Source organism: Haliotis rubra, unplaced genomic scaffold (assembly GCF_003918875.1).
Source record: "Haliotis rubra isolate DU_JTF1 unplaced genomic scaffold, ASM391887v1 Scf54, whole genome shotgun sequence".
Classification (NCBI taxonomy): Eukaryota; Metazoa; Mollusca; class Gastropoda; order Lepetellida; family Haliotidae; genus Haliotis; species Haliotis rubra.
This window is the reverse complement of record NW_025767235.1, coordinates 2,096,014-2,108,646: the sequence shown is the minus strand read 5'-3', so window position 1 is coordinate 2,108,646 and position 12,633 is coordinate 2,096,014. Positions and strand designations below refer to the sequence as shown.

The following is a 12,633-nucleotide window of genomic DNA, read 5'->3' as shown; positions in this document are numbered from 1 at the left end:
TCACCTGTACCATGTTCTTCCACACATTCGTCCTCCTATACCATGTTCTTCCACACATTCCTCCTCCTGTGGCATATCTACCATGCTTCCTTCCTCCTGTACCATGTTCTACCACATGTTCTTCCTTTTGTACCATATTCTATCAAACATTCTTTCTTTTCTAACATATTGAACCAATCTTGGCATAAGTAAAAACAGAAACAAATACAAAGGAATGTTCAAAATTAGGATATATTCAAAGAAATGCATATCTCTCTTTTTTCTGCATTCACCAGTCTACTGGAACCACTTGTCTTGCCTTCATGACATTGGAATGGTTGAATGGATTAACCTCTGTTGTTTTTAACTTTCCACAGAATGATTCAAAGGTGTGCAAGGGCTGATATTGGCTGGGCTCTTAAAAGTCCTTTGAACAGATTTGAAGGACACCATGTATCTATGGTCGGATGAAGTTCCAGAGTGAGTGAGAGAGTTTAGTTTTACGCCGCTTTTAGCAATATTCCACCAATATCACGGCAGGGGACACCAGAAATGGGCTTCACACATTGTACCCATGTGGGGAATCGAACCCGAGTCTTCAGTGTGACGAGCAAACGCTTTAACCATTAGGCTACCCCACCGCCCCAAGGAGGTTGAGTCCAGGTACCTTTGGTCAACATGGTCAATAGACACATGGACTCCCAATTCATCAGTTAGAACATCTCTATCATCAGGATGCCTTAAGATGATTGATACTGTTTTGTCTAAACAAACATAATGACAAAGCCAAAAGCTTCTTTAGACTGACATGACTGTGATAATACCCAACATCACCCTAAGTGATACAATAGGAACAAGACAAAAGAAGCATACTACATCGATAGTCAGTCATTAGCTATTTCTGTTGATGATGATCGATACTGATTTTGAAGTTATTTCCAACACAACCTGTCTGTAATTAGGACTGGATTACATGGTCTAGACAATACTCCCGAAACAGTGCAAGCTTCAAACCAGTGTTCTCATGGCTATCATGGTAGAATATGTACAAGAACCCTATCAGATCATAGTGAGAACTGTCATCCTACAGTCCTACATCCTACTAATGTCTGTCACTCTCAGTAGTCATTATGACCATCAGATCCCCATATCTGTATCTCCTCACAAGACAGGAAACATGGAAGAAGCTGACCTGTTTATATCACATGCTGACAAATTTCAATCACTTATCACATTCTGTGCCAAAGATGTTTAAATACACTAGCTTTATACGTGACATGTAGCATAAGTCTAAGTATATTTTAATGCTATTATAGAATATTTTCTGACCCCACTGGACCAAAAACAACATTTTACGAGAATTAGTGACTAAATTTGCAGACAGTATGATAGTGAAAACCCTTCCCAATTAGGCAATTTTACTGGCTTTAAATGGACATCTAAGATACCATATCACTGAAATAATGGATTTTGGTATGATTGGGATATATTCAGTCATATCAATCTGAAATCATCAAAATGAAGAGTATCTTTAGTATTCTTTATATTTTATCTTTACGCAAAACAACATTTAGTAAATCTTAGAGTAAGGGTCTTCAAACTAGAGCTTGAAGGCTGTTCTACTTTAATATACCAGCTGTAGTCTTGACCAAGAAGACCATTGTTCATACAATAAGCAGCAGCAGACGTTTCATTGGGGTTGTTTTGTTAGTTTGTTGTTTAACTCTGCACTCTGCAATATGCCCACTATATGGTTGCAGTCTGTAAACAATCAAATCTGGACCAGACAATCCAGTGATCAACATCATGAGCATCAATCAGCGCAGTTGGGATATGACGCAATGTGGCAACCAAATCAGTAAGTCTGATCACCCGATCTTGTTAGTTGCCTCTTCTGGGAAGCATAGGTTTACTGTAGACCAGTTCTAACCCAGATCTTCAAGGGTGAAGGGTGTCAACATAGCTTTACGGTAGTACATCCGCTCACCTGTCAGTGTTAGACGATCCCCTCCAGATCGTATCAAATCAACCACTTGCTTGTGGGTGGAGCCTTCTACATTCACATTGTTCCTGAAACAAGAAAACAGGGCAATATGAAACAATGAAACAACCACTTGGGGTACTGCAGACATACATTACAGTCCATTTGTATCCAAATGAGAATGACCGGAGAGCGGAAGGTCGCGGGTTCGATCCCCGACCGCATCATACCAAAAGACGTTAAAATGTGGTACTTGTTGGTCCCTGCCTGGCTCTCGGCATTAATGGGTACAACAAGGACTGGTCGGCTCGGAGTCAGTATAATGTGTCTGAGTGGGGTATTCATCCTTCACTGCGGCATGGTATTTCAGTGGGCTAGCACTATAAAACCAGCTTCAGTCTGGGTTAGTACAACCAGCCGCACATACACATACACACACATGCACGTCGTCATATGAGCAAAATATTCTCAAGTACGATGTAAAACTCAATTTCACCTCACCTCACCCAAATGAGAATGATGAGTTGCAATATAATTTAAACTATCCTGATTACAAGTAAATATGGTACATGGTGAAAAAAATACCCTGTGCCCAACAACATCTGCTGTTTGTTATTTAACACCCGAGAAACTGCCACATTGTTATGTGTACAAGTTGACATGTTTCATGGAGGGAGCAGTGCATGATGACTGCTAACATGTACTGCACGTGCTGCATAGAATACTTCACTGACAAGATGTGCTTCTCCGCTGATGGGAAACAGAACTTTGAAGGTGTATGATTTTTTTCAGTGTGAGTGAGTGAGTTTAGTTTTAAGCCGTTTTTAGCAATATTCCAGCAATATCACGACGGGGAACACCAGAAATGGGCTTTACACATTGTAGTTTGTACCCATGTGGGGAATCAAACCTGGGTCTTTGTCGTGATGAGCAAACGCTTTAACCACTAGGCTACCCACCGCCCTTCTTTCAATGTGAAGCAGAAAGAAGAAAAACCATTTAATGCCATAAATAATTACTTGAAACAAACTTCTAAAGCTAATGGTATGTCTCCTATTTAGTTAAATACTGTTGTCCACAAAACACCTGCTGCCAATGAATCTGGTTAAGAAATATTTCAATTTGATTTTTGTCAGCACTTTGACTGCAGTCAGCAATATTCTAGCAGCGTCAAGAATCTGTAAATAATCCTGTACGGACCAGACAAACCAATGATTGATATTATGATCAATGGGGTGAGGTGAGGTGAGGTGAAATTGGGTTTTACATTGTGCTTGAGAATATTTCGCTCATATGACGACGTGCATGCGTGTGTATGTGTATGTGCGGCTGCTTGTACTAGCCCAGACTTAAGCTGGTTTTATAGTGCTAGCCCACTGAGATACCATGCCACAGTGAAGCATGAATACCCCACTCAGACACATTATACTGACTCCGAGCCATCCAGTCCTTGTTGTACCCATTAATGCCAGACTGCCTCCGTGGTGTAGTGGTTAGAGCGTCCGCCTGGAGAGCGGAAGGTCGCGGGTTCGATCCCCGACCGCGTCATACCAAAATACGTTAAAATGTGGTACTTGTTGGTCCCTGCCTGGCGCTCGGCATTAATGGGTACAACAAGGACTGGTCGGCTCGGAGTCAGTATAATGTGTCTGAGTGGGGTATTCATGCTTCACTGCGGCATGGTATCTCAGTGAGCTAGCACTATAAAACCAGCTTCAGTCTGGGCTAGTACAAGCAGCCGAACATACACATACACACGCATGCACGTCGTCATATGAGCGAAATATTCTCAAGCACAACGTTAAACCCAATTTCACCTCACCTCACCCCCAAGCGCCAGGCAGGGACCAACAAGTACCATATTTTAACGTCTTTTGGTATGACTGCAAGCAGCAACTGATCCTGACCATCCAATCCATTCATATGTCTGCCACAACAAGAGTAAGGTTCAGGGCTCGATTTAAGAGATGTTACCCTACTTGCACCAGGTGCAACCTGAGATAAAAACCTAGTTGCACAAGCCAAATTCCAGTTGCACTGTTTTTATGGTAATATGTAATGAATGGAATATGCTATTGAATTATTTAGATGTTTTATTCAGAAGATTACCCACTCAAAAATTGACCTGCACCTGGTGCAAGTTAGACTAATAACTACGTTGCACTTTGTAATATTGGCTAGCATCAGTGCAAGTAACAAAGCACTAAATCGAGCCCTGAAGGTTACTGGTAACTTTTTCACCCAAATAGCCTAGAGGGCCGCATTAAGTGGATTTACATCAGTTATTACTATTACACTATCAAAAATAATCCAATACATTGAAAAACATTGATACATGAGAAGTAAACCTGTCAAAATATATTGCAATACCTATAGAAAAAACAATGTGACACTTCGTCCGTCTGCTGCAAAGCCCTGAAGACCAACTGCCAGAAAAACCTTGTCTTTCAGCAAAACTTCCAGTCATTAACATACAGATACTTTAGGGCTGAACTTCATGCACATGTTGTACAGGTCCTTTATTCTCAAAGGTTCGTAGCTCTAAGAATTCTTAACTTTGATCGTAGCCAATGTGTTAAGAATGGGCTTAAGAAGTTCTTAGGGCTACAGAATGTTTCGAGAATAGCTAGCCTGGACTTACACAAGTCTGCACAGCAATTATCATTAGTTATTAAGAATAATTCAGGGATTTTATCAGCAAAGACCAGCAGCTGTACTGGTCGTCTATCTATCTTAAGGACAGAGATACTCTACTATAATTTAGTTCAGCCTTGGACCTGGAGCAAAGCCAATGATGTTGTTAAAAACGAGGCATTGGGGGATGGGAGCTGGATGTTAGGGGTTGAGATCCCTGCTCTGGTATAGTATTAAGGAGCTCAGCTAAATTCTGAACTGGTGACTTCAGAGCTTTGACGAAGATCCCTTGACCTTGGAATTTGGACAGTGCTGTAATTTAGCAGAGAAATATTACTCAATACTAGATTCAGTACTTGATGATGGACTGGTGGCTCAAGTCGTCAGTAGATCCCACTGTAATACATAGATGCTATGCTCACTTGTGTCACTGCAGATGTTGGGGTGTTTCTGTTTTCTGCTATGTGGACTGACTGACTGACTGAGTTTGGTTTTACACCGCTTTTAGCAATAATCCAGCAACATCACGGCAGGGGACACCAGAAATGGGCTTCACACATTGTACCCATGTGGGGATTCGAACCCGGGTCTTCGGCGTGACGAGCCAACGCTTTAACCACTAGGCTACCCCAACGCCCCTCTGCTATGTGGAGTATTTGGACCTAGAGACATTAGGTATCATTAGACAATCTAGGGACATTAGACAAAAAATAAATACAAACCGTATTCACATTCTAAAGTGAGTGTGAAAATGGTTTCATTCCATTTTCGCAAAATACACATTCATGGTTCACCTTGATTTTATCATTGTTCATATCATTATAGTCACATATTCCACAAATGTGATGAATGAGTTGATGTGGACACCAGCTGCTTTATCAGTCTGGGCAAAATATACATCTTCTAGCGTAGAAATCCACAAAGTGATCCTAAAATAGCTGATTATACATCCCATACTTTAACACTGGGTTACAATAATCTGAGCACTAAGCACTAAGTCTTTTATGCACAATGAGTGGATGGCAGGTAGCACTACTAGCAGAGCTGCACATGCTTACCCTTTTAATGAACATGATGAATGCCTTGTGTCACGGTTTTCCCAGTAAGCAACTTATATATATATATACATAACTATTTTGCTAGTAATGCCTAATGGAATCTGTTTAAGCCATTGAGATTGATTATTTTCTTGCGTTAATGTATACATTTAGACAGAAAATATTACGCTGTATGGCGTTGATGTTTATTCTTTGACAGCAGATATTTTACTACTTAAAGAGCTGTGATAAGCTTTGCTCTCTAGAAACATTACCAGACTCAGGCAATAATGATCTGCATATGAGCACATAAATATCCAGCCTCTAGTTTAGGATAGGTTTAAGAAACCAAACAATATACAAACAATATACTGATGAAGTATACATGGCACTTGTAGGTTATTCATAATAAATAGCTTGGCCACACTGGAAAAAACAATATCAGAAACAGTATAACTGTTAAGACATTTCCCTGTTTACTTTTAATCTAAGGCTGAGGAATACAAGTGACATACATTCCTACACCACCAAACAAAGCAGGGTGGAAATAACCCATTGCCCGACGCCCCAGTCCAGTGTTTTTCTGTCGGGCTAGCAAATTTGTATGTCACTGCTGTACCGGTGTCCAGTTGACTTTCCAATGTTAATCATGTTGTTTATTTAAAAAATCAACAAGAAAATTGGCCGGTATAGTGGAAGAATTATCAGGGCAAGTGATTTTACATGTGCCACTGTACCGGAGTACACTAGTAATTTTAAAGTTATTTCCACCCCTGCAAAGATTTTGTGACAAACTTTCGGCAGAAATCCCTGAAGTTTGTAACATTTGTCATGTATTTTTTGGTTCAAGTCAATGACATGGTACTGCAATTTGAACTAAGGAAAAACCTGAAGAAATTTCGAAATAACACACTTTGGACTTTAGACACTGACTAATTTCAGTCTGGTAAGCCTAGCTATGGTAATAATAGTTCATATAGTAACACAACAATCAATTTAAAATGATGCTGAATGACCACCTTTGGACCTGGCACACATGAATCTGAACAGAACTGATGTACACATCATCTTTATGAAACAGTATCCTTCATCTTGTCTGACACTGTCCTCAAACCATCACTTCAGGTCATCATGTACAACCAGGAGAAATATCAAGGAGAGATAGAAGCATGTCAAGTTATAGTGTAGAAGTAGTGAAAGTAATGACAATACAGATGACAGCTGCTGCAGGTTGTACAGGCACACTCACTTAGTCACAAGCACTTTGCCTAAATTCAGCATGTTCAGTGCTGGAGATTATGAAGTTTGCCTACTGCCGTGACATCTGATCTAAAGATTTGGATTCTTTGTTACAGTGTGAACCAGCCACATCTTGTACTGTACAACGCTGTCACTATTGAGATGTCCAACAGGGTGAATTAACGATATCTGATATGTAGATTTGATAAATGATACTACAGTAAGAGCTCATGCTATACATAATGTCCATATAATGTCCATGTAGAGTCAAAATGCTCATAGTTCACATTATTATGCCTCAGGATCATAAATGAGCCACACACTAGTAATATTATGACCTGAGAGCTGATCATATGTCTTACTTTGATGACTTGACAAAAAATATTATTTGGAGTGATCTGGCGTGACCATAAGCATCATATTCATTATATTTAGTTATTACATGAACAGTGAGTAAGTGAGTGAGTATGATTTCACGCCACCTTTAGCAATATTCCAGCAATATCATGGCAGGGGACACCAGAAATGGGCTTCACACATTGTACCCATCTGGCAAATCGAACCCGGGTCTTCGATGTGATGATCGAACACTTTAAATTTAACTACTAGGCTACCCCACCAACCCAGTTATTACATGGAACAATATTAGCTTAATGTACTTGAGCAAGCATAACTTTACTTGGCTCATGGTTTTGCAGACTGCTACTCTAACATATTGAAGTTATCACTGAAAAATTCCACAATGTGTTTGGCATGCAGCAACCTGGAATGTGACAATAGGTGGGGTTATGATATCATATTACTCTGACATCACTTGTACACTACCTTTCTTAAGTTGATATTCTTTGTCTTTCCAGATGAATCATAACCCTAAATCATTTGGTTTTAATTTCAAAGACATGATATTATAAGGCAGAGCATGTATGCTAGAGGGCACTGTGAAATTATGCCATTTTCCTTGTCAATGAGAAAATATTTGAGAATCTGCATAAGCTAGTTGCAGACCCATTTTAGCTCATAACTTGCATGTATTGTGATACAGGGGTTGTAAATCTAAATGGATGTATTGTATGTATTGTGGCGCAGGGATTGGATATGGATGTATTGTGTCACAGAGTTGTAAATGGATGTATTGTGATACAGGGGTTGTAAATGGATGTATTGTGATACAGAGGTTGTAAATTGATGTATTGTGATACAGGGGTTGTAAATGGATGTATTGTGATACAGAGGTTGTAAATGAATGTATTGTGATACATGGGTTGTAAATGGATGTATTGTGATACAGGGGTTGTAAATGGATGTGAGTTTGGTTTTACAGTTTAGTTGTACCAGCAACATCAATGCATGGTGATACAGGGGTTGTAAATTCATGTATTGTGATACATTGGGTTGTAAATGTATGCTTTAACCATGGATGTATTGTGATACAAGGGTTGTAAATGGATGTATAATGATACAGGGGTTGTAAATGGATGTATTGTGATACAGGGTTTGTAAATGGATGTATTGTGATACACTCATTGTAGGGGTGTAAATGTATGTATTATTGTTTCAGGGTATGAAACTCCAAAATTTTCAGCTAGACCTCAAGGCTGGTTAGATGTAAAACTTGCTAGCCCTGACCAAAAAAACTGCCCATAACATGTCTAAATTTTAACCCGACCGAATGGCAGGTGAACTTTGTAGATGTTGAGGGGTTGTAAACTGACTGACTGACTGATTTGTTTTACGCTTTTAGCAATAGGTATTTCAAAATAGTGATTATATGCATTGTGACACAGGGGTTTGTGATACAGGGGTTGTAAATGAATGTATTGTGATACAGGGGTTGTAAATGAATGTATTGTGATACAGAGGTTGTAAATGTATTGTGATACAGGGGTTGTAAATGAATGTATTGTGATACAGGGGTTGTAAATGGATGTATTGTGATACAGAGGTTGTAAATGTATTGTGATACAGAGGTTGTAAATGTATGTATTGTGATACAGGGGTTGTAAATGGATGTATTGTGATACAGGGGTTGTAAATGAATGTATTGTGATACAGGGGTTGTAAATGGATGTATTGTGATACAGGGGTTGTAAATGAATGTATTGTGATACAGGGGTTGTAAATGAATGTATTGTGATACAGGGGTTGTAAATGAATGTATTGTGATACAGGTATATATCCATAACAGCAAAATAGAAGAAAGTCAATAACATCTTAATAGGTGTTAGAAGAAAATACAAACAAAGCACAATAATCATTAGGGATGCATTAGGCATGTATTGATTCACATAATAAATAACAGACATACAGACAAGTATGGTGTCATCAGCACGAATATGGAAATGAGGCCTAATAATAAGTAATTCTCTCTGTGTGTGTGTGTGTGTGTGTGTGTGTGTGTGTGCGTGTGTATGTGTGTGTAGGGATAGGGTGTACAATCTTATACCATCTATTACTTCAAATTAATAGTCAACAACAGCCTTGTTTCTACATTTATCATGTTTATAGCTATACATCTAAAGCCTGTTTCCCCAGTGTTTAGATATAAGAAGTTATATGTACTTTGCCTAATGTCAGTTCGGGGTGTTCTACCTGTGACGTCATGACAATCAAAATTGACATCCAACAGTCACCTGTCAGGATGGTATGATGGCCGACAGAAATCAACAGCTTTGTTATGCTGATGTTTCACATTACAGGTAAACATTCCTAATGTATATCTTTATCATTGCTAGCGTAACGTATCTAATACTTACAGTCAGGTCTGGCTCATCTGGACGCATGCATTTTCTCAAACATATTGTGCTGGTAAATGAATTTCCACATATCTGAATCCCTTAACAGTTATCTCCCCGTGCCAAATTCTACTGAGGCAAACAATATCATTACATTATAAACAGCATAATTACATCATGTCCCTTCACTGAAATCAGGATAACAAACATTGTGACATACTTGCCCAATAATTTTTTTTTTACATTTACTGGTCTATTGACCACCACATGTATTGCGTCGTCATAGCATTGTGACGTCATAAGCATTGTGACGTCACGGCCAGAGTTAACAGTTACTGTTCAGTTTTACCTGATGATGGGGCCAGAACAAGCCCTGAAACGTTGTACTCGAGAATAAAAAGAAGATGTAACCCAGAAAAAATCTCTATGTTCATAAAACTTCACTTGACACAATAATGTAATTTTTAGAGTGTATTTCATCGACCTTTGTTTGGTTTCAAGAGATTAAGATAATGATAGTATTTCCTTGTAGACTTAGCCACAAATCAGCTGTACACACCTTTTCTCCCAATTTACTACTGATACAATGAGAAATTACCAAATAATATAAGTTTATAACCCTGATTCAGTGGTTAGACTAAATTGAAACTGAAGCCATTACTATACATGGAACAATATGTTACAAAGTCGTGCTTGTTTAAGTAGCAATATTTACCATAGATTTCGGTAGGAACGTGTGTGTGTGTGTGTGTGTGTGTTATGTGTGTGTGCATACATGTGAGTGTTGTTTTGTGTGTCTGTGTGCATTGGCGCTCGCATGGATGTGTGTATGTCTATTGCTAGAAGGTGTGTAAAAATAGGATGAAGGTATTTTTCAATGTGCTTGTTGATTTATTCAGATATTCATGTCAAAGTCTCTCATGACCCTAAGGTAGCCTACACATTTTATCATCCAATGTCGAGACTGTAATAATCTCCCTCCCCTCTCATAACATAATGACCATGATCTCAGCACTGTGGAACAGCTGATTGCCAACCAAGTGATGAATGGCAAAACAAACATTGTCAAGTGTGGATGCCATCTGGTAAGTGGGACTTTGGCACTGTTGGTAAATGAAATTCACTATCCAGATCTGGATTTCTGGAAAAATGAAGTGGTTTAAGTAGCACAAATTTCATTCATGTAAATATCATCCAGTAGGCATGGTTTCCGGATATCAGGGATGTGTAACTGCAAGGTTCGACTCAACAAATGAAGTAATGTAAACTTATGTTGGTGAAGAACTAACTATGTTTCTGCAGAATCTACACTTTAGAGATGTTTTTCTCTAGTACTAAATTAAGCAATATATTTGCATGGCATATAGGACAGTGTGTGAAAGGCATTTCATTTCATGATACTATAATATACCATATGTTTGACATCAGTATAGTAACATATCATTATAATGCACATGCATGCACTGCCTATCAGTGTTCATAAATATTTTGCCAAATTTACTTATACTATTATCAGATTTTCATGTATAATAAGGACATTCAATCGTCAGCCTGGTACAATGGTTGACAAAAATCAACACCTTTCAGGTTACATGCAAATAAATAATTTTTGAAATGAATTTGTCATCAAAATACTTAACCAAGACAAATAGAAGCTTGACATTGTGACATACTTGCAAACATACCACTTTCAGACATTATGTACAAAGTTCTAAAGCCAGTGTCAGAAAGTGATTTTCTCCTGTTATTCTTTGATTATAGTACTATGGACACAACAGGACTTGTGTTGATTTCAGAGTATCCAAACCTTATTATCTAGATATGTTTCTAATCATCAGGATTATAGTAACATAAACAAAACATATGGTTCACTGGCTTTCATGGTGAAAGCAAACACTTTTCATAGAGAATAAGAAAAAGGTTCAGTTTACCCCAAGTGTGCACAAGAATCGTCTGTTTTCTACAGTGTCATACTGACACTACTGTACTTGGATGCAGTCATTTAAAATACCTTTATGACATTTACACTTAAAATAGTCAGGTTCCTTGCCTTAACAACACTTTCAACAAACGTAAATACCAGCATCAGCTGTCAAAATCTAGATCAACCATACCTGCATAATATTATCATTACAGTCACATCAGAACAACAACGCTGTCAACATACATAATGAGCCACATATTCAACTAATGTTGATAACAGAGGTGTTTAATGAGTAATAAACAACTAGAAAGTGACACTCACACTTCCAAGATGCGGTCTCCTTTGCGTATCCCAGCTTTCTGAGCTGCCCCTCCTTCCAAAACAGCACTCACATGTTGGAGGGGTGCATAAAGTACTCCGGCAATAGATTTCAACACCCCTCCCTCGCTAATTTGTCCTCTAACGTTAAAACCAAAGCCTGTTTCTGTCTTTGTAATATGTACTATTCGAGGACCGTAAACAACGGTTGCAATTGTATCGTCTGAAGGGGAGGGCAAGCTCCCCTCATCGCCACTGTCCGCCATCTTTGTCACGTGATTGATTGTGTACTTCCGGTTTAACTCCTGTCAAAACACAACATTGCAGGTCACTGGTATTATTTGACCTGCACGGCAACATCGCAGTCCTTGAATGTCATTGAATGATGGTCCCTGTCAGTAATTAATGTTTGAAGTGGATTTATTGCTAACGTCTACATCATCGACACTAAGAGCAATGGGAAAATAGCAGTTTACGCTATTTATAGTGGATTGCAGTATTGGCACAAGACAATGCCTCGTGTTGGTGATTTCTTGTTTGCCGTACAAGAAACTGCAAGTCGAAATTAAGATGAATAATTTACTGAAAATTTTGTACTTGTAGAATGTCAAAACTGCAAAAAATGGTATGAATAAAGTAATATATGTAGCGCGAATGAAGTGTTGATGTTGGATTAACATTGGCCCGTAGCATGCGTAGTGAAACTACAGAGTCGTGCCAAAAGTATTCGGCACTTGACGTAATTTCCATAGACTTGGACATGTTAATTTAGTGTAGCATAGACAATTT

General features: G+C 38.7%; 1 protein-coding gene across 1 annotated transcript in view; it reads right to left on the bottom strand.

Annotated features, from left to right (window-relative positions):
- Positions 1-12,110, bottom strand: part of LOC124253418 (sorting nexin-27-like) — a 55,008-nt gene extending 42,898 nt beyond the window's left edge. Inside the window, 2 exon segments of the mRNA XM_046687181.1 lie at positions 1,967-2,049; positions 11,848-12,110. Coding sequence (XP_046543137.1) covers positions 1,967-2,049; positions 11,848-12,110 — 346 coding nt within the window.
- Positions 12,111-12,633: the final 523 nt, after the last annotated feature.